This window comes from Phalacrocorax aristotelis, chromosome 1 (assembly GCF_949628215.1).
Source record: "Phalacrocorax aristotelis chromosome 1, bGulAri2.1, whole genome shotgun sequence".
Taxonomy (NCBI): Eukaryota; Metazoa; Chordata; class Aves; order Suliformes; family Phalacrocoracidae; genus Phalacrocorax; species Phalacrocorax aristotelis.
The window spans coordinates 157,595,815-157,619,100 of record NC_134276.1 but is presented as its reverse complement, the minus strand read 5'-3'; the positions used below and the strand labels follow the sequence as shown (position 1 = coordinate 157,619,100).

Sequence of the window (23,286 nt, the reverse complement as noted above, 5' to 3'; positions counted from 1 at the left end):
GGCAGATCAGCAGGTCACGGGCGTCTTGCTTCGATGGACGTAGCCTGTCCTCTGGGCACTGGCGGTAACTCCTCGGCGTCAGCCATCCGCCTGTGCCGTCTCTGAGACACCTGGCCCCGAGGCCTCGCCGTCCCTCAGAATAAAGCCGTCCTTTCACCCCCGAAAGGGCAGCTTTCACCCAGGAAAGGAGCGCCCCGGTGAGCGCACCCAGCAGCATGTCCCCCTGCCCTTCGGCAGCAAGCACTTTCGCTCACAACATCCCAGTCTTGCAAAACGTGTGGTTCAGATCCGCAGGCTCCCTCAAACCCCGCAGGATGGGCCCAGCCCATCGCTGCAGAGACCCTCCTGCGTTCCCAAGGTCGGTGGTCTCTGGGGAGGGCTCTCAGCCACATCCCCCCCAAACCCCTCTGTTACTCCCCACACAGGCAACGTCGCAGCTGCTGGCCTGCATTCTGCCTTCTCCCTTCCCGCCTCACTCCACAGCCCCACACGCCTTCCCACCCTCTGATAAATGCCCAAGCCCCTTCTGCACTCCCTCCTCCCTGCCAGCAGCCCCCAAACCGAAACAGCCATCTTTCAGGACCCTTTTGCCATTTTGTGCATGCAGAAGGGCGGCTAGTGGTGTGGCAGGTCCCTTGGTGCTGCCTTTTCTGGGTTTTATGGGTTTATTTTATCTTTGAAGGCCGAACAGGCCTTGGCAAGAAAGCAGGCTCACACCATCCCACGCAGAAGACAACTGAGCAATCAGAAAACCCAGTTTTCAAAGAGAAAGGGCTCCTGAAACTTCAGTCTCAACAGAGCTGTCATTTTACCACAAACACTTATACTGTGTTTTGACCTGAAAGGAGTCTATCAAGTGTTACGTAAACGACTCGTCCATCTGGCCCCTTCTTCACACTCTTGCATTGGCACAGCACGCACCAGCAGCACACAGCCACGGCTTTCCTCCTGCAGTCATCCACCAGCTGCCACGTGGCACCACAGGGCGAGGGACGCGCCGCAGTGGCACAGCCAGAGACAGGATCACTAGCAGGCTTTACACTAGCGCAAGCCCTTCCCGCGAGGCACAGCAAGACACCTACCGAACCGTGACACCTCCAGCAGCCACGACGTCTTCAGGAGATCCACCTTGTCTGAAACCGGTCCTGCCCCATCACACGGCTCTACAAGTAGAGAGGCTCCTGCGCTGGGACTCTGGGCAAGCAGCCCGTCTTGATGGAGGGAAGGCAGGATGCAAGCCTGACTCCAAGACTTGCAGGAAAGTTAGGATCGCGCTAACAACTCGCACCAAAGGGACAGGGGTAAAAAGGGGAGTGATCAGCTGGGGCAGCGGGGCTTAGAGGGGGAAAAAAAAAAAAGTAATTCTTGAAGCTGTCAGAGAAACTCTGCTAATTCCCTGCTGAAGTTAGTGAAATTTGCTGTCTGCATTTTTGTCTCTAATACCGTAAGATGATTCTCGCTTACACTCTGGTAAGAGTGCCCCCCCCCCCCCCCCCCAAAAAAAAAGTTAATGACTAATGAATATGAGCTGAATATAAATACCATTTAACTTATTACATTTTCTAGTATATACTTCCAAAGCATGCATTACCAAATGTATGTTTAATTTGATCTAATCATTAAATACTTCGCTTTGGCATTTAATACATCCTTATGTGATGTTATCATATATTCTATATCTCCACCATCATGCACAGATGACACAGAAATACACACCACAAAATGTTTTCCTTCTGGAGAAAGGAAAGAAAAAGCCCTACAAGAAAAAAAACCACCCCAGTTTTGAATTTAAATTAAAAATCCAAGTAATTAAAACCAACAACTACTGAATCGTAAAGTCACTAGGGTAAAAACGCACACCATTAATGATGACATGACCCACAGGAACAGATGCATGTGGGTCCAATCTTGCAAAGCCAAGCTCATACAAGTCTTTATTCCCTACGCTCCAGGATCTGATTTCCTTACACGCTTGTTTGAAAATAATGCTGCTGTGCACATGCTTAAATATGAGCAGCTACACTGCCGAGCAGCTCAGGAACCTGTACTCCTGCGTTTTCAGGAGTTACATAGATGGCAGCTAGTGCAAACAGTGGAAGGTTGGTTTCCCAATTCGTTCCTTATTTTAAAGTATGTCCTTCTCATATGTTTAACATGTAAAAAAAATGCACATAAAAAAAAGCCCCAAACCCTGTTTCTCAGTGAAATATCTTCCTTCAAAATTCGAAAGACTGAAACAAATCACAGCTGGGTTTATCAAGGTGCCCTCTTCTGGCCTTTAAAAAAAACAAGCGTTGTGTTGCTGTCACCTGGTTTCTTTGCTTGGAAGAGGCATCAAAACGAGCATCTCTTTGTGCAAATATTCCATTTATTTAATAAACTGGCCAGAAAAATACCACCACAGACCATTCTCGATACCATGCAAAACATTTAAAAATCCTTCAGTTACATATAAGTTTATAAAATAACTTGCAACACTATTCTAGACAACTCAGTAGAAATACATGAATTTGCTACCGGGTAGAAATTTACGCATAAGGCGTTTTGCCCAGAGCGCTGGACAATTTACCCCTTATTCGCACCACACTACTGAACTCCTGAGAACCATTTAATAAAAGTAATCCAAGCCTTTCTGCTACAAGAGAGGGAAATGAAAACGACAGATCAAAACCCACATTAATTTCCATTACAAAGAGACATTTTTACCATTTCTTGATAAATATGTATGCAATTTATCCAACACAGGAGGAATGTTCAAGAAAGTACTTTTGTTATTTTCCACAGAAACCTCTGTTTTAAAAGTACTGTTTTCTTAATTACATCGAAAACAAAGCATACATGGAACTAAATAGAGCTTTTTGGCCACATCTACATAGAAGGTTTTTCACTGCTGGTTTTTGGAGGTGTTTGCTTCTTTGTTTGTTTGTTTTGTGGAGGGGGGGTTGTTATTTGGTTGTTTTATTTTATTCTACAGGCCCATGGATCTGAAGGAAAGCTGGAGTGGTTCAATTTCTCTCTGTAAGCGTGTGAGCTGGTAACACGCGTGCTCACGAGGAGACCTTGCAATTGCTGTGTTGTAACCTAGTACACAGGGGCACTATACAATTGTTTGAACCTGTGGTAGTTTTCTTGAGCTTGGAAGTTCTTTGTTCAGAAAAGAAACGAGAAAGGAATAAAACCAGAACAGTTGTTGTCCAGCTGCGCTAGCAGTCCTTCCATCACTGCCCACCAGACGACGCAGGTTTCAGGCTATGATTTCATGAAAGCATTTGTTAAATGCCCTGCTAAGCAACAGCTCAAGAGCCAATGTTCCCATTGCGTTGCTAATTGCCAGCCTATCACCGCAAGTGACCAACTCCCACAGCGCTCTTCTCCTCAGCGTGAGGGGACGCTCTGGTTCTGATCTACATGCTTCATCAGACGACCGGGGATGACTTCTTCCCAAACCCTCCTTCTGAACTGCAGAAGTCAGACACTGCGATGAAAGTCAGTCTCTGGCAATAACACGAATGGGGGTCTTTAACCTCAGCATCCAGCCTGAAGGATGTTCTCACCGGAACGCTTAGTCACGGACAGAGTGGTGAATATCTTGAGGAAAAGAAAAAAAAAAGACAAATTTTAGTACGGCTAGAATGAATTTTCTCTTCTAGAAGATCAGTTTGGGCATAATGCTCAAAACCACAGCCATTCCTTAAAGTAATGAAATAATAATGAAAACCATCCCTTTAAAATCCGTGCTGCTAAATAGCACCCACGTGTACAAATACCCTTTGTTCTCTTCATTTACCTTATGGGCTGCCTTTTACAGTGGAGAAGAAATAATTAAGGAAATCTTACAGTTTTCTACCACTTTTTGGCTTAATGCTCCTAAGTTTTTACAGTTGGAACGAGCTCAGCAATAATAAACTCTGGCCTGTACAGCTAATGACTAAGTGTCTTTATGGCTCAAAGGTAACTTCTTTGTTGGGAAAGTGAAGTTAACTCAAGGCTACGGCATTTGGAGAGAACATAAATTTTGCCCCTCTACCTCCCCAGATATTATAGAGACATGGAACTGATTGCTGATGTAGGTGTTGTCTCTGGGATTTGTATTCTCTGGATGACAGCTAAGAAACACTTAGCTGTTTGAATCTAGTTTGAGAAAGCCCGATCTTTACTGCTTTCAAGGCACATTAAAGAAAACAATATTTTCAAGAATAATTACTGTAAAATTAAAAGGTATCAAAATTCAAGAAGAAAAACTCTACAAAACCTTGTTTAATATTAGGACTTTACTATGCAAATAATTGCATATTTTTGCATAGATATAATATAGAAAGGAAAAAAGGGAAATCAAAACCACTTCTATTTAAATGGTTCAAAGTTGCAATAATTAGCTATCATCAAAGCCATCTCTCCAGGAGAAAAAACTTAGCGCAGAATAAAGTATATGCACATTTCAGTTATGCAAATAACACTGAAGTATCTAAAGATAATGGGGATCCGACAGCCCTACAGTTCTCTAAGTTGAAGCTTTGCTGCACTAAGGCTGCTAGCAGCTCTTCAGAGAACAACATCAATAAATGATATACCTCTTCCACTTTCTGTAAGCATGTAAAGCATTAAGCACAAGTCAGGAAGACAAATGCGTGTCTAATATATATGGCAGAAAAGCAGCAATATATTTAAACTATGGCGCATGGCTTGAGGCAGGGCTTCTAACTCTCCAGTTCAGATCCACAGACTGACAACATTTATAATTATTTCACTTTGAAAGACAAAGATTAAAAAGCACAAAATGTATCTTCTCTCTTCGCGGCCCGACTGCAAGCTATGGGCGCGCTAGCCAGCTCCAGCGGCCGCGGGGACCACACAGGTCCCCCACTCCAGTGCGCCGGCTGGGAGTAATTTGATAATCATTGGTAACATGAGTTTTTTGACAGAACTTGTTAGTTATTTGAGTGAAGACAAAACCTTAGCTCCAATGGCTGGAAAGCCATCATTAGCTAACTCAAAGAATCATTCCTGCTTTCAGAAGACACTTTTTCTTCATCACAGGTGCTCGATTACACCCGCCTGTATTTCAAGCAGTGCAGTACATTCTCGGCTGAGAGGTGTACCTCTGTAAGGCCGAGGTCCTACCAACCTGTGCTCGCACTTATTTGTTACTTTGCCTTGCAAGGAGTTCCATTCAGAGTTCGGGCTTTCTGCAGAATAAAGTGCTGCTCAAATAAGAGAAGCAGAAGCTGGCTCTGATTTACAAAGCACTGAGAAATGGGACCCTCGGTCTTCAAGTTGAGTAATACGATGTTTCACAGGAGACCCTTTGAGCAATGAATTAGCACTAATGCCAGTGAAGTGGTCAGCATTTGACCCTGCAACACTGTCCCTTTCCTGCTCAGATCAGGCTTCATTTCCCTTAGTTTTTACACAGATGTAAGATTAAAACAATGCTGACATTAGCCATCATTCTATTCATGCAGATATGCGCAGCCCTCCCAAAATCCAAACAATTTTTAAGCATTTTTTTAATCAAAGAGTACCATCTTGCACTTTGATTTTTGTTTACTGCTGTAGAGATAAAATTAAGTAACAGGCATAAAAAAACCTTTTGAAGACTGGCACTAAAAATGATTGCTGCTCCCTGGAGCTTTTAAATAGTGTATTTCTCCTGAGCCAATTTCTTCCTCCCCTGCTCAAACAAATATGATTATCTGAAATTGCCTCCCTAAATTATGTCTAATCATCATTCTATTCAGTTTCAATTTTAGCAGCTCAGATGTCCAGAATAAATTATGACTGTCATTCTCTCTTCACACTGCATATGCTAATATCCCGCTTGAGTTCACAGGTTTGAATGCCTCACTCAGAGTTCCCCCTCCACAGGGCCCCGGTAAGGTAAGGACTTGCCACCCCTCTTCAAGGGCTTCCACGAACACCATTAGATGATACTACAGAAATAAACCCAGAATCTGTATTGTGGGTGCCCTGACGACGATTCAGATTGCTAGCAGTCCGTTCCATTAATGCGGTTCATATTATATTGCTTATACTCTATCACTTTGGAAAGACCAACTGAAAGAAGCGGACTTCACTTCTGCAGACCACCATCCTGGTGCTCTCTATTAAACTTTGTAGCTAACACATGCAGGTGCAAACACAAATTCTGTCCAAAGACCTACAAAGGTGATACACAGTTTTTACAGGGGTCCTCAGCTCATGTAACCAGTCCTAATACTACCAAAATCAGTGGACTGTCTCTGATTTATACCTGGGAAGAACTGTCCCTCACCCACTGGAGAAAATTAAGTCCTTCATTAAAGAGGAACAGCAAGACAAACAAGAAAAAATGGTTGTGTGGCCTCACATACTTCACTTCAAAAGTAAAGTCCTAGAGAGTAAGTATCTTTGAAAAGGCAGAACTTCATAGAAGTAATTGTCACGTAGCTGGTCCCCTTCCATAGCACTAGTTTATAAGCCTATTTTGAGTACACGCATCTAAAAAGAATTAGCTTTGACACCCACTTTACCAGAAATAGTATTTGAGGCCTTCATAAATGGATCTTTCAGTGGGAGGAAAATTCCATATTTCCCAGTAGAGGGAGCACTGGATTTCTAAATATTAAAACCAGTTCATTTCCTGTCCTTTCCTCCCTCCTACATTCCCCCAAATTCCAGCCTTTTTTCAGATTTCCAACACCTTAGCCCAGAATACTGTGAAAGCTGAGATATGAGGTGAGTTCAAATACAAACCTCTGCACAGACGGGATGAATTCCTATGGTGCTGTCCAGCTGTTCTTTTGTCAACCCACATTTAATAGCAGCTGCAAACCCTTGGGTGACTTCTCCAGCATTTGGACCAAGGACATGGAAACCAATGACTCTCTCCTAAATACCAAAGGTAATCAAATAAAAGCGGTCATGCATTCAGTTCTCTTTAGATAACGTGTAAGATTTTCTTACTCAGAGTGTATCATTTCATCAGTTCACAAAACGTACCACAAATTAATGCAACCACACAAATGTGAACTAGCATTAGCACCAACAGATGGGAGATATTGGGTATAATTTTGTTCTTTCTATGAAAAGGAAAAGATTCATCTAGGAACTCAAGAATCAGCTTCCTTACTAAGTTTTGTGCAGAAGTCCCCTGTTTTCATCAACAGCCTTCAGAGTTAACACCCACCACGGTCTATGTTTGATGACAGTGTATGTCCAAACTGCGAACAAGTAAAAGTTTCGTTCAGGCAAGCTTTTCCACCCATTTCAACAGTCTGCTTGCCTAAGTAAAGGTAAGCACCTTGCACAAAGGCTGGCAGCATCAGGGCCTTTGCTGGCGGGCACATGGTGCGTATCTCAAAGAAATTTCAATCAGTTGCTCACAGGAAAGGGCCACAAGCTAAAGGTTTGGCTAACAGATGTAGCAAGAGGTGCATTGTAATTAAACTGATGACTGGTCTTTCTGTGGTGTTCGCCCTCATTGGGGGAGAATACACCTAGGAGACTGGCAAAGCAAACTGAGAGACATCTGGTTACAAGGAATATACTTTTACTTCACACTTCTCGCACCTATACTACCATTCAATTGCAAAATACATCAAACTGCATATATATCCTCTGCAAACACTCAACAGAAGTACTGACTTGACCTGCTTTTCTTAAAAGAAAGGCTTGTTTCTCTAAGAAAAGCAAGTCTCCTTTAGCAAATGCCAACTGCCGTGGGCTTCAGCGGCTTTCAGGGCATTAATCAGATTTTGCTGAGCATAGATGTAGCCCAGTTGGGTACCAAAAGTTATCTGCTCCTCCTGCTAAATATCACACATAAGGGAGTGCGGATACTCAGTACACTGAAAGGTTATTTTTCTTTCAGGAATCCCGAGGACCGAGATTTTCCACAGGGTTTATTTAAATAAGAAAAGCTATAATTAGGTAATAACTAAAATGGAGTTACCCTTATTTTCCTTTAAAAATATGTACGCATGTAAAAATAAAACCATACGAAAAAACCTGGGGTAACTACAGCTTTAAATAGTTACTGAACAAATTTTTCATCCAGGCTAAATTTCAGCTCAACCTCTAGATGTTTAAACACGTTCCCAAATTTCAGGACAAGAAATGGAAACAAATTAATGAATCACCATTAAGCCTTTCCATTTTCTTAATTAACTTTGGATTAGGGACATAACCATAGGCTCCAAAATAGCCTCCACACTAGTGCAAACTCCTCCAGAAAGAGGAGATGGACACAGCCAGACAGGTTTTCAAATGTTACACAATGGTGACAGATGCTTACAAGGACTCCAGTTAAGATAAACCTTTGTCTGATGATAAAAGAAGATAGATAAAGTAGATCTAAAATTTTATTAGGACCGATAACTCCATGCCACTATCTTAGCAGTAATACATCTTTACAGCCTATTATTTTCCATAATAATTCATATTATTGCAATCAGCTCAATATTTTTTAAATAGATGATGATCATTCAGAGGCAGGGCATACCAATTCTTTGGGTAGTTTTGCTTGTGCTTAAGCAGGTACTGTGCATTTCCACAGCCAGCAAGTTTTAACCTAGTCCAAGGATAATCCTGGCATTATCACCCTAAATGAGATTTGTGCAGGCAAGACACATTAATCCTGTTAGAACAAGCTCAAGAGTTTTACAGACACACGTGGATTTGCAGAGGTTAAAAGTTTTGATGGTTTCTGAGTGACCTCAATTTCAGAGAGAAGACCCTCCCAGAAAAGAATGTCCCAGTCTGAGGAGGGGAGAGTAGACAAACACATAAGACTTCTAGCCATTTTTACATGCATTGATTCGTTCACTTTTCAGAGGTAATGAACAGTCTTAGGGATCTCTACTTCTTATTTTACATATATGAAGAAGTATGATATATTGATGGCAACAACAGAATTTTCTATTTTACTGAGGGCCATTTCTGTATAAACAAAAGTACTGCATCACTACTAATGTTCATTAGGTGTCAAAAGGTAGAAAATTTTAAATTAATTTTTAATTTGTTAAAAATAACCAATTTCTAGCTGTAGTACCAACGTTCCCTGTAACGAACTGATGGCTGCTGTTTTCCCAGAAGGAAAGATGCACTTACATTATCTTGAATATTGCAAATTATCTTCGCGTAGCATTTGTTGTTGTCTCTGGATGGCACAGTCCATTCCAGTGGCCAGAAATGACTGTGGTATACCTGGAAACGCAACACAGGTTAAAAAAGAAAAAAAAAGTTGTCTTATTTCACAGCAGAGAGCATGATCTTCCAAAAACTGCCAGATTATCTTAAATTTGCCTTGTCTACTTCCAAAGGTGCAGCTTCACTACTGATTGCAATTGCTTTTGGAAATCACACATGTAAAAACTTCCAACAATTGTGACGCAGCACAAGGAGGAACCATTAACTAGAAACTCTTCATTAGCAATCAGCCCTGTACGTAGAATTTGGAATACTTGAAATCAGGGTGAGCCTCCTTCCCCTTGATGAACACCAAAGGAGGAAGCCTCTACAAAACACGCACTAGTGTCATCCAGTAATTAAAAGAAGCCATAAGTGTATTACACTTCCAGGATGCAGTTCACCATGCTCTCATTAAACTAGAGAAGTACAAGCTTCCCTCACAGAAGGCTGTATTGTCTCTGGGTCTACCTGGGATGAAGGCAAAAATATTTCTCAGAGCAGAAAAAGGGAAGAAATAGCCTCAGAGCCTGGCTTTAGGAGAGGTGAGGGCATGCTTTTTCCATGCTCTGTTAGGTTATGTATCACTACAAAAATAGAAAGTACATTAAAAAAAAACTCACACAAAAAACCCAAACAAAAACCACATTCTTCTGTCTGCTCCGGCCAACATTACTTGACAGATTCCTAACTGCAGACAAGGTTGCTCACCCACCTGTATAGCACATACTTCAGAAAACGACAGGCTGATTTGAGGCACAGTTCTACCCAGAACTCTCAACAGCTCCCATTAAAAGCTAACCTCAAACTCAAATTGATTACTATTTGAAAAAAAAGTTTTAAATTGATCACAACTCCAGTAAAAATATGTCCCTTCACAAACTAGGAGAGACAGCTCAATGTTTTCCCGTGTTAATGGGGTTACAAAGCATTTATAAGCATCGCTATCTGAAACTGAAATGTAACAGGTCTGAATGACTGATGCAACTCAACAATCCCACTGAAGCTTGCAAAAGCCAATATGGTGACAAGACAGAGAGGTCAGAATAAACTAAATTAGGACTCAGCCACAATACAAGTGCTTCTGGATGCATACTTTCAAAAATGGCTTTGAAAATGGAAAGTGCATTTTCCACAAAAGAAGGGTCCAGTGTTACACATGTAACAGGAAGAATTTGACTCAATAACAAAAAATTGACTGTGTATATACAAACTTTGTGGGGAAAACAGAATTTAAACCCTTGCCCTGTAGTCAGGTTAACAGTACTTGACACGCTGCCATTTTAAGTCATATTTATTTCTTTTCTCCACAGTCCAAGTCAAAAAATATAATTGACAAAGCTAAGAGGGAGACAAGTTCTCAGCTTTATAGCCACCGCTTATCTCCTTATTTCACCAAATAATGCTCCTCAGGTGATCTGCACGGGACATAAAAGTTCAGTTTATCGTCAGACTCCCTCCCCTCTATGGTTTCCATAATGTGGGCTGTAAAGTGTTTTGTAAAAGCAGCCTTAGGCACTAAGTGCTTACATATGTCTAGTTTCATTCTTGACCAGCAACCCCAGTGAATGAAAAGGGATCACTCACCTGAGCAAAATTAAGCACGTACCTCCTTGCATAGTCAAAATAAACAGGAAAAAATGAGCGTAACAACATTTGGCTTTAAAAAGTAAAAATCACCATGGCAAGGAATTTGCCACACTGTAGCTACGAAAAGCTCCACTTTGACATTAAAATCAATGTATTGCTTCCAACACATAAACAGCTTTAATTCATCCTGAACTATTTGCAGACACAAAGAAACCTTTTTTTTTTAAACCAAATATTCCACCTTCAAGCTGTTTGCCAAAAATAGAACATACTTACAACTAGAGCTATCGGAATTGGGGACTATTTTTATAACATGTCTAGGAACTGCCAAGGAAGACAAAAATGTACCTAGTCACCTCCTGCCCTTACATCAGAGCACAGAATTCTGTTTTAATGACATTATTTTAAATTACTTTAAATTGTTACTTTAAATTATTTTAAAATGGGGAACTTAAAATCCAGATGAAACTAAGGCATTTACCTCAATGTTTTCCTCCCCAAACTTCTCCACCGCAGTCTCTTCAGAATACCCACAGGCTCCATACTCCAAAGGAGTGAATACAGTGGTTGGAACATTCACATAGTCACACTGTGTGGCGTTCAAAACAAATAAAAAAAAAAACAAACTACATCAGTAATAAAATCAGCACAATGGGTAAAAATTCAGCAGTCTGAAATTCAGTTGGGAAGAAAAGTAGGATTGTTCAGAATTATTTTTTTTTTAAAAAAAAACTTTGAAAAATTAAACTCCAATTTTAGTGTTGTCCTTCTCAGAGGCGTTAACTAGAGCAAGAACAGAAAGACAATTTAAAGCCACGTTGACATTCACATGCATAGATTAAAAGAAAGAGGAAATTCAGTGCCCTGTCTTAAAAATGTACCAGATCAAAGGTCTGGTACATTATTAAAACATAAAAAATAGACAGCTTGACTGCCTCTAAAAAGTATGCTATTTTTAGCTGGGAATGCTGCAAAGACAACACCACCATCAAAACCCATCATCTTTCTGATCAACTGTGGCCTAGGCAATGCCAAAAAACCAAAGGCATGAACTACAGTCGTTTGGGGGCACAAGTAGAGCTGATGCTGTGTGCCTAATCATGTACCATGAGAGACAAGCGCTGATCCCCGACTTCATTGGAGCTTGGCAGTGTTCTAGAGGTTCCCTCTCTGGGCAGCGTCTGGGCCTGGCCACCCTCACTGTAAAGAAGTTTTTTCTTATGTTTCAACAGAATTTTCCTGTTTCAGTCTGAATCCATTGCCTCTCGCCCTTGCACTTTATACTACTGAAAGGAGTCTGGCTCCACCTTCTTTACTCCCTACCATCAGGTATAAATACACATCGATGTAAGACCCCCACAAACCATCTCTTCTGCAGGGTACAAAAATTCACAGCTGCCTCAGCCTCTCCTCATGTGCCAGATGCTCCAGTCCCTTAATCATAGTCATGGCCCTTTGGTGGACTTGCTTCTTGTACTGGGGAGCCCAAAACTGGACACAAAATCCAAACCTGTCTCACCAGAGCCAAGTGGAGGGGAAAAGGTCCCTTCCCTCCGCCTGCTGGCAATGCTCTGCCAGGACGCAGCCCAGGACGTCACTGGCCGCCTTTGTCATGACGGTACATTGTTGGTTCATGGTCAACTTGCCCTCCAGACCCAAGGCTTTCTCTGCACAGCTGCTTTCCAGCTGGTGGGTCCCCAGCCTGTGCTGGTGCACGGGGTTATGCCTCCCCCAACACAGGACCTTGCACTTCTTGCTGAACTCCATGAGATCCCTGTCAGCCCATTTCTGCAGCCTGAGGAGCCTGAGTGACAGCAAAACCATTGGGTGCATCAGTCATTTCCCCCCAGTTTTGTACCATCTGCAAACCTGCTGAGAGTGCACTCTGTCTCATCATCCAGGTTGTTAATGAAGAAGTTAAACAGTACTGGGTCAAGTATCCAGGTATGCGGCACACCACTAGTGACTAGCATCTAGCTGGTCTTTGCAATGCTGGTCACAGCCCTTTAAGCCTGGCAGCTCAGCCAGTTTTCAGTCTACCTCACTGCCCACTTGTCTAGCCTGTACTTCATCGGGAGACAGTGTCAAAAGCCTTTACTAGAGTCAGAGTAAACAACATCCACTGCTCTCCCCATATCCACCAAATCAGTCATTCTGCCATAGCAGACTAGCAGGATGGTCAGCTCTATTTAATTTCTATGGATTTCAACTCTAATTAATTTCCTTTCTGACTGGGGATCAACTAAGGTGCTGCTTGCCATTCTTTCCCCACCTATCCATAACACCTCATTATGTTTCATACAATCACCTTTTCCAGATTTGTTACAACAGCAATGTAAGCCAGGATCCCATCTAAGTAGTTACTCATTTCTTGGATTCACTGAACAAGATGATGCTTTCTTTGGCAGCCTAAGGATTTTCATACCTAGACAGACAGTGATCTGGCATAAAAGGTAAATTAAGACGTATCCATAGCATTGCAGCAAGAAAAAAATTCTGGCCCCAGCTACAGTTTTTTTAAACTTTGCCTGGCCGATGCAATGACATTATGCAGACTGATTCAGGATTCTGTTACCGCAATACCTGCCAACCTAAAATAAAAAACTCAATCAAGCTCTAAATCTGACCGACAGCTGAACTTGATATGAATAGAGCAGGCTCCGAAAAACCTTTATGCTTATGCCCTACGGTGATGAGGGTGAAACAAGCACACACATCAATGGTGCTTGGGTAACAGTTCTGTAAAGGCACTCTCCCTTCCTCCTGGTTTAAAGATAAGGTGCAGATGAGTACCCATGTTACTCCTACTTCGGCTAGCATAACTTGACTGAAACGTAAACACTAAATTGATGAACTCAACAACTCGGGTGGAAATCCATGCTGACTTATTGGGACATTTGATCTTTCTCTGCGTCTATATTCAATTATAAGCAGAACAAGGTATTACATTTAAAACGTATGGATGAGCAGTGAAAAATTAGTGGAAATAATGTTGTAAATGAAGAGCATCACAAGCCCCTTTTACACTCTATTTAGGGACTGTAGGTAGGTTTAGTAAACTGCCTATGAATTAGAGTTAAAGCATTTAATGGGACAGGAATGATTGCTGACTTTTAGGGACGGCAGTTGAGTTAAAAACAAGTGAAATGATCTCAGTTAATTTTATTATCATTATACTCTGAGAGAAGAATAAAACCTCTTAAGAGGGAAAAAAGAGACTACTGCTTAATCCATGAGGTATTAATTTCATCCTACACAATTAGCAGAACATATCTGCAGTAATATCTCTGCAAGGGGAAAATTAAAGCAACCATCAAAGCTAATCCTTAAAAGCCTACAGAGTTTTCCATAAACAAGCAGACTTGCACTCTGCACTTAGAAGTGGAGCAACGACAGTGTTTTGTGGCAACTGGTTCCTTACCTTACTGGTTGCCCCAGCATAAAGCCTTCGAACTAGCAACCTTCCTGCCTGGATTGCCACTGGTGTGAGTTCCAGCTTGTCCTGCAGTATATCTCCAACAGCATAGATATACGGCACGTTTGTTTGCTCCTCATCGTTGACAGGAATTTTTCCTGTTCTGCAATTTGATTTAACAAGAAAAAAAGATTTAAGTGTTCTGCTGTGAAGACTGGAGATGTAAATAACCTTGCAGGAGTCTGGCCCTTTGGCTTTAAGAGAAAGACATGTATTTGAAGTACGAAGGAAGGAAGTCATATTCACAATCTTACAATCTTGGGCAAGAATGCAAAGTAGTGCAAATTTGACCAAAACTACAGGAATTTACACATTGGATAAGCAGGTAGCCCGTGAAGTTGTGATTTATCTCCAGAATCAATTCTTTGGTGAGACACATATCCTTTTCTCAAACACCCTCTACTACCAGCTAAGCTGTGTACTGACAACCCTGAGAAATGACAGGAAGAGACATTCTCCCACTCAAGCTGTAGGACGAAAGAATTTCTCCACTGCTGAAATTACAGTCCAGTGGCTGAAGCAGTTTCTATAAACTTCTCTTTCAGGCTTCTACACAGAGACAGGCCAGCTGTTAGACACTCTACTTAATGGACAGCCAGCAAGCTTTTTGTCTATAAGTGTACTGAACTAATGGAAGTTTTTAATTATTAGTATTTCCCACTTCATTAATAAACGAGATAGTACAGTAATCACTGCACAGAACATGTGTCACAGGTAAACCTAATCAGACAGGCACAGAAACACTCACATGGTTACTTGAGGGACCAGAGGCAATTCCCATATTAAAATCCAACTTCCTCAGTTTTTCCTTGTTAAAAAAATACACAGTTTATACTAATAATTTTATACTTCGTTCTATTAAGCTAGGTATAGTTGTCCTGATGTCAGAAAGATGTGTACTGTTCTACAAGACTAATTGTCTGCCCTTTTTGAGTGGACCAAAATTTCCACTTATTGAAAAGGTCGCAACAGTTCCCTTCAGCAATGTCAGTCACTGTGTTCATATATAAGCTGCCCTCTGCACTGTTTCTCCATATACTACCAATTCAAGTTCATGATCCTGTGTCTTTTTTTCAAAGGGAACATTGTCTAGGCCCCATATGCATAGAAGATGTTTTAGTTACTAATATTGAAAATATTACCGATAGCTCCACTCCCTGGTGCAATGACCTCACTACATTAAACATGAAATGCTCCTCTCCAGGAGGCAGATAGTTCCAAAGGGTTGCTCTAAGGCAAGAAATAAACTCCGTCAAAAACTTAAACACATCACCAACTCCAGCTGCGAGTTTCTGGAATGTTACTTTGACCTTACATTTCAAAATAAATATATAGTAGCATTTACATTAAAAAAAATTTAAACAAACCCCACCACACTAAAAGACTGTATAAACAAACAGACCTCTGCCCCAAGAAGTGGTAGAGGAAAAAAAAAAAGAGACAGGAATAAGAGTACAAGGAACAACTGGCAGATGCTAGAAAGCCCAGTCACTGGAAGAAGCTGAGACTGACCCGTGAACCTAGACAGAATGGAACAGACACTTGGCTCCCAGCATTCAGGAACTGACATTTCAGAATCAAAAAAGCAAATGTGGCAGTACTATGGGAGAAAATGCAGCTACCTGCTACACAGTCTCCTATCCAAGTGCATGCAAACAGGAAGCAGATTTTTCCTCAAAGCCTTTGAATGTCTGTGCACTGCTACCATTGCAATAGTAAATGACACAAGCTCACTAGCCAGCGGTGTACAGACATCTGTCCTTACTTTTCACTGATCTTCACTCCAACTTTGTCCAAACCAATTTTTCTTGTGCACGCATCTCTTCCAATTGCTAGCAACACCTGCAAAACAGCAATGCACGTTACTGATTTTTTTAAAACCTCAGAAGTGCATCTGCATATGGCTATCTACTATTTTCATTGTACAGTAAGGATTAGTAGCTAAGGCTTGGTGACATTGAGATGAATACATTTGTTACCCATTGTAAATTCATAGAGTTCAAGACAAGCCACACCATCACCATGACCTAACAATACCAGGCTTTAATGGTAAGATTAAATAGAGCCAAATAGCTTTCCCTGGAAACGTACCCCAAGCGTATTCTAAACAAATCAGTTAGGGTCAGATTCTTTATTTTATTTCCTCGCACTTTTATACCAAAGTGTTATACCGTATCCCCACCACAGCCGAGGATCCCAAAATACTCCACAAGAAAAGGGCTCTTTAGGAAGGAAACTCAGATGCTTAGGCAAATAAAAAGACCATAAAATAATTGTTGTTTTGATCAGAAAATATTTACTTATATAGGCTCTCAGTCAAGTCACTGTCAAACAGTATTATTTGTTGAATATTATTTCTTTGAATATTTGTTCAAATTCTTACCCATCCTATCACCTTGGCTACCTTAACAAGCAAAACAAGTTCCAGCCTGTTCTACAAGGAAAAGCACTGTGTGCTTTGCAGCCTTGGACAACTGCCCAGGTAACTACACAATGCTTCTCATATGACAACTAAGAACTGTGCTGAAGGAATCAGAGGTCTGCTTCAAGTCTTTTAGATGACCAAGCATGCCAGATCTATAGAGCTGAAGGTCTTAAAATGCATCACATGCAGCTCATAACTTCTATGAGTGACAGCATTTCAGTGAAAGATGTAGTAAGCAATAAGGAATCAGAAGTTTCCTTAATGAAAACATGGCACTGATTTGCTGGCTAGAAAGCTTTCACGGCTATGGACCAGGAAAAATAGTATTACAAGAGTGTGCAACAGCACTGTTGTTATTGTTAAACTTTCTTACAGTCTTAGCCCTGAGTTGCACTGAGGTGTGTGCTTGTTATGGGGTAACTGATGCACTATACAGGTAAATGAGGCCACTGGCACATAGTATCTGCAGTCCAAAATCCCAGGCTGGCAAATATTTGTCTTCATGCATTCTGTGTAGCTCCAAATACTTTATTCACAACTTTTTTTTTTTTTCCTTCAGCATCAAGGCCTAAGAAAACGAGTTGGGCGATGGGTGATGGAAACAGTCATCAAATGTATAAATGGCACACCTGCACACTGCAATTTTACTGTTTTAAGCATGTAATGAAGTTCCCTGACTGACTTGCCACAGGGCGTTAGTTGTTTTTGTGAAGATGCTGCATCAACAACTGGTCTTGAGAAGGCGTGACACCTGTTTGTTTAGCTCTTGCACAGACCACTGTTTTGTGCTAACTCCAGAACGTGCTTTAGTTACTATGAAAGTTATTATAAATCATTACTTATAGTTTATGGCAAATATCCCACTGGGGAAAAATGCTGCAACTTATTGCACGTGACCAAGTTCATCAATATCCCTAAGCTAAACAACAGGTTACAAAAGTATGCAAATGATCTGGTAAGGCACTTGGGACTCATGCTCATGGATCCTGGGACTTTTACACATTAATTACCTGTTGATTGTGTGCAATTAGCATATTGTAATGATTAAAAATAATTTCAAAAAATCTAAACTATGGATAAAAACACCCTACAAAATCTTAACATTAAATGGAAGGCTATTTCACATTCTTTATGTATACAGACAGGACTCACGGTATTGTATTCCCCTTCAATTATCTGGTTCCCTTTGGTGGACTTGGCTGTAACTTTCAATCTTCCAGGAGTTCCTTCCTCAATTTGCTCCACCTACAACATTAAGGGGAAAAAAAAGGGCTTAGTTTGAAATAAAGATATGCAAATGTATCTTTGTCCCACCACGTATCTTATCATTGAAAATGAGTGTTTAAGCATGACCTGAAATTCAAGCATTCATTCTAAAGATACTTTTACCTTTCTCTATATTTGTGATTACTGCTTGCATGTTTGAATATTTTGGTTATCTCCATGCATTTATTCTTATGTCCACCATAGTAAGACCTTGTTTCTTGTTATAAAAGTTGATCGATAGCTAAGTTCTTGTCCAAGACTACCACGTGAGCTGCTAGTATCAACCGGGGACAGAGGAGGTGAAGAGGAAAGGAACTCTTGCGAAGCCTGATGCAAAGCATCAGGCATTTTCTTCAACTGCACCTTGAGGACCATCATGCCTTCCACTCAGCCCTTAGCAGTACAGGCCTTTGCCCTGTTTGAATTAGATTAGTCCAACATGCAAAGCTGCCGCGGCCTTGCAGGAGAGAGCAGCAGCTGGCTCTAAATGGCTGAAAAACACCAGCAGCTTAAGAAAAAAAACCTCTTCAGGGCTTCCCAGAGTCAGCTGAAATAAATATTCCTAGTTTTAGCTAAAGGTCCAGTTGCACACTCTCTTTCAAGTAATGCAGTAGGTTACTGCCTATTCTAGCAAAGCAAAAAACCAAAACCAAAACCAAAACCAAAAAAAAACCAAACCCAAACTGGTCAAGGTAATCTTTTTGCAACTGTGCTTTGTTCAGAGTAATAAAATATAAAGGTTTGTTTTAAACAAAACCCAAAATTCTCCCCCTTCCACACCCCAACCCTCTATACACCAGAAAAAAAAAAGGCAGAAAGAATAATACTACTGGCTTTTTTTTTCCAAACACTCCTTTTTTCCTCTGATAAATAGATCAGCTGAACAGGTGAATGGACTTTGAAGCTACATAGATGGATTCTCTTTTGTCCTCACTAATATTCACCAGACTGTGAGGAAAGGACTGGATATCCTCAGCTACAGCCCTCCCCTGACCCTCCCAGGAACAGCAAGGCGCCCGGCTGCTTCCCAAGGCTGGCTGTACATACAGAGACATGTAGGTGTGCAACACAGCTTAGTTCTGGGAAATTTTTAGTATTAATACCACAGAAGGAAAAGTACTTTTCAACAGCTGCCCTAGTTCCTACTTCATATTCAGTATTTGAAGACAGAAAAAGCAAAATTTCTGATTAAGTTCTCCTCTCCTTTTTTAATTTAAAAAACCTTAAACCTTCTTTGCCATCCTACCAACTTTAAAGGATCACTGCATTAGTCTGCTCCTATTCAAAGGCAGCATTATTTGTAATAATTCATCTTCTGTCTTCAAACATCCCAATGAAGGGTTTTAATAAGCACAACATGCATAACTTCAAAAACAATGTTTGAAAGAGATGAGAAGACCTGCTAAAAACATATCCAGCAATTTAAGTTTAAGGATATGCTCAACTAAAAACAGGGACAAATATTTTATTCCCATTGAAATCAAAAGACACATAGTGAAAGGGCAGGGTAAAATACACGAAGTGCATTTTGTGACTAGGGTGATGGACTCCTTTTTGCAGGGCGCATCTGGAGGAGACCACTCGCTATTTAGTTGAAATGATCTGTTTCTCTTAAGATCAACTTCCTCCTTTCCCTCCCCCTGGAAGAGCCTACAGAAAGCTACACCTGAAACAAAAGCTGGGTAACGATCCCTGCTTTTCACACAACATGGGATTTCTACAGCGCAAACAAGCATAAAAACCACAAAGTTCTCTGAAACATCTCACTTTGACTTCTCACAGCAGAGCTCTTACACTCTGTGAGAGAGGGTCAGAACCACAGCGTGGTACCTGGCAAGAGCATTTCCTTAAGCTCCTCTTGATATTGCTAAGGGTGAAAATGAACAGTCTTCACTCTGTTTAATGCTTTAATCCCCCAAGTGTTAAACTCGGTAACACGTTGGCATAACGCCAAATTGAAAACTGTTTCATACATTATTTCCTGTTTCATAATAATTAAGCACTAAGTATTGTGGAAAAAACATTAAGAAGAATACTATTAGCACCCTCTGAAGTCTTTGATAAGTCAATTTTACATTAGAAAAGCTCCAGAGTTTATCTAATCTGCTTTCAACCTGAATTTGCCTACACATGTACATAACTAGCTGCACCAGCACTCCTACAGAATTCAAAGAAAACTGAGCAATTATTTGAGGACTCTGCGTAGTAAAGGGTATAGATGGGTACTTTTACAGCCCATTTACTTTTCTGGATAGTCCACTGGCCCTGGGCACATAAGCAGTATTTTCTGGCTGAGAATTTGAGAACTGGCAATGAAAAATATGACTATTTGTGATGCACTGGCCCTGATCTTACAGGAAATGATGTATCTGTTTAATTATGAGCCTGCAAGAGGTTTCACAGATTTCAGCACAATTTAAGTCTATTCAACATTTGCAGGACCAGGATAAGCAGGAGCAACATTTTTAATGCAACATATACTAACCCATATAATTCTGATAAAAACAGAGAATTCTGGAATCTCACAAAATTTTAATACTAAGCCTAAATTGTACCTTTCAATTACATAAGATTCATATTCAGGTTAAAACAGAAATTAGCCCATACTATGTCATAGCACATCCTGTATTGCAAATTCAACTTTTGTATTCACTAAAATAATTTACATCTTAAAACATTATGATAGGTATACTGCAATCAGCTGTAGTTATATACCACTTTGAGCCTACCTTGATCGGCACAAACTCCCTAATAAAGTTGATTCCATGTTCTTCCATATATTGACCAATTTTGTTTGCCATATCCTGGTCAAATCCTCTTAAGAGAATGGATCTCACCATTACAGAGACATCTAATCCAAGACCTGCAAGAAATCCTGCACATTCCAAGGCAACATACGAAGCTCCAACCACCAGGGTTTTCCCTGGACAGTAAGGCAGAGAGAAAAGATCATCACTGGTAAAAAAAAGAAGGGAAAAAGAAAAGAAAGTTAGAGACAACCAGAAGAATGTATTGTGCTGTGTATTTATCTAACCTCTTCTGTAAGAACAGGACTTTATTCCTCTTCTTGCTCACTAAAAAAACCCAACACTTTATTTTTTGGAAATTCAGCTGGAATACAAGATCAGTACATGACAGATTAGAAGGTTCTAATTAGGGGTACACACAAAAAGAAGAGTATAAAAATTTTGAATCACCACAAAAATTGAGGTTTTTTTTTACAGAAACTTATGACAAATTGTCAGAAAAGGTAGGTTGGTTTTTTTTCTCTGAATCTTGCTTCAAATGTCTTCCTGCAAATTTTAGCTCCTGAGAGCTAAAAGGAAGAGGAAGCGGTTCAGCTTTAAGAAAAAAATACCATCTTCACTTCTTTAAAGACTTATCCTTTTGCTAAAGCATTATACACAGTGCTAAATATACACAGACAATAAAAAAATCAGTGCAAACCACAATAACAGGCAGAGACAGAAGTATGAATTTATGGAAAATGTGTTTATTTGCCTGCTTTCCACTTCTTTCAAGTGCTTCATCGAGCTACATCAGTTCTACCACACTTTGGACCTAGACTGTAAAACCAGGGCTTCTCAAGGAAGCAGGGATTCATGTAGTCATCATGCTTGCTCAGCGGAGACTTAGGCAGCATCTGGCAATGCAATTCTCCAAAGATTTAAATCAAAAATAAGTGTCTCCTTCTCAGCCAACAACTGCAAAGGCTAAACAAAGATGCTCTGCAAATGTTGTTGTGGAATAAAATGCGATTGTGTAATTAAAGGCTACATCATAGTTCCTATCCCGCAGGGAACCCAGTGAAGATTACACAGCCTCAATGTGATAGTCTTTAACTCTGGCATTCCTGACTCTTCCACCTTAATGTTATTTTAAAGCACAACTTTACAGGCCATATTACCTGTCACCTTTAATTGCACTACTACTTACTAGAAGGGAAACATACAACATGGTGCTTTGCTTTCACAGGGATTATGCCAGTTATGTATTTCATTGCTATGGGTTTGCAAGCCTGTAATTCCAACCTCTGCTTCTACATTAAGTAACTTAAAAGTTACTCTGATATGAAAACACATTTCATCTGCATATCACTTTTTTTTTTTGTCAAAATTGTGCTAGAATTGCTTGGTCTTATCAATTAACCAGACATTTGAATCCGGTTTTCCCAAAAGTTCAAGTAACTTCACTGAATAGCTGGAGAAAAAATGGGCTGAGTTTCAAGACTGCTCCAATGAAGACAGATACATTTCTACCAGCTTTACCACATCAACTGCTTTGCAACTCCCGCCTTCCTTGATATTGAGTAGCGAGGTTTCTTCCAAGCCCACTATGCTCTTCATTACCAAAAAACCTTCAGTATATGAATTGAAGACCATAAGGATTAGAAAGGAAATGGGTGTACTGGTAACTGGGGCAGACCTGATGAATTAGTTTTGATGGACACGCACATGGTTTACGGTATTCTCCGTTACTGCTGTTATCAGTCAGAAACAGAACCATCCTAGCCAGCCACTCACAGTCCCGTGGTGTCTACTAGACACCAATGTTTTTGGCACTTTAAAATCTGTCTATAGCTATTCTCCTGCACTTACTTTCCCCTAACAAGAAGCTACATAGGAAAGAAAACCACCAACCAAGCAGCCCTGCTTATGCTTCACCACTTTCTCTTACAGGTGAAGCAAATACACACGGTGATTGACTTCATATTCCTCCCTGTTTTTACCTGCTAATGCAGTATTCCTTGTCTCCAGGTATACCCAGGTAGCGTGGCCGTTCACCAGTGGCAATGAGAAATCTCTCAGCCGTGTACAGCTTTGCAACTCCTCTTTTATTTGTTGCCTGTGGACAAAGTATTAGTCCTAAGTGAGTATTTTGGCAGTCCTACCAAAGGAAAATTATTCTACTTGAAAAGCTTTCTATTCAGAAAATGCTACAGGAAGACCCAGCAAACATGGCTAGGGAGTACCTTAACTGTGTGTGGCCCAACAAATTCTCCGTATGCATTCTCATATGTGACTTTCTTATCTCTCAGTGCAACCCGATAGCCCCAGTTCAGTGAACCAATGTAATTCTGAACAGCTTCTGTCATAGTCATCCAGTTGTGTTTGACTGTTAGAAACAAAAGAGAAAGGTTCAGCTTTCAGTCTGTGAGTTCTTTTTCCATAGCAAACCTTGTATTCTCAGTCAGATTTTTTTTTTAATGACCCAGTCACCTTGGTCTTGTTCCTTTTTAGTTCCAGGGTGACTCTACTGAAATTCAAAGATTACTTCAGCGCAGAGCATGAGAGGTTACAGTGGAACAGAGATGACTTAAAACATGGAAAATTTAGACTTACTGCATTATCAATAGTTTTCTGTT

The 23,286-nt window shown here is 40.7% G+C and overlaps 1 protein-coding gene across 5 annotated transcripts in view; it reads right to left on the bottom strand.

The window, feature by feature from the left end:
- Window positions 1–2,350: 2,350 nt before the first annotated feature.
- Window positions 2,351–23,286, bottom strand: part of TXNRD1 (thioredoxin reductase 1) — a 41,546-nt gene continuing 20,610 nt past the window's right edge. For 4 of the 5 annotated variants that reach the window (XM_075075234.1, XM_075075225.1, XM_075075208.1 and 1 more), the window contains 10 exons: window positions 22,894–23,036; window positions 22,651–22,766; window positions 20,651–20,876; window positions 17,808–17,900; window positions 15,996–16,072; window positions 14,177–14,333; window positions 11,237–11,344; window positions 9,088–9,183; window positions 6,733–6,867; window positions 2,351–3,588 (listed from right to left, as the gene is read on the bottom strand). In XM_075075234.1, coding sequence (XP_074931335.1) covers window positions 3,526–3,588; window positions 6,733–6,867; window positions 9,088–9,183; window positions 11,237–11,344; window positions 14,177–14,333; window positions 15,996–16,072; window positions 17,808–17,900; window positions 20,651–20,876; window positions 22,651–22,766; window positions 22,894–23,036 — 1,214 coding nt within the window. In that variant the 3' untranslated portion in view covers window positions 2,351–3,525. Of the gene's footprint in view, window positions 3,589–6,732; window positions 6,868–7,108; window positions 7,200–9,087; window positions 9,184–11,236; window positions 11,345–14,176; window positions 14,334–15,995; window positions 16,073–17,807; window positions 17,901–20,650; window positions 20,877–22,650; window positions 22,767–22,893; window positions 23,037–23,286 lie in introns of those variants that run through there. The other variant, XM_075075197.1, reaches the window with a different exon arrangement.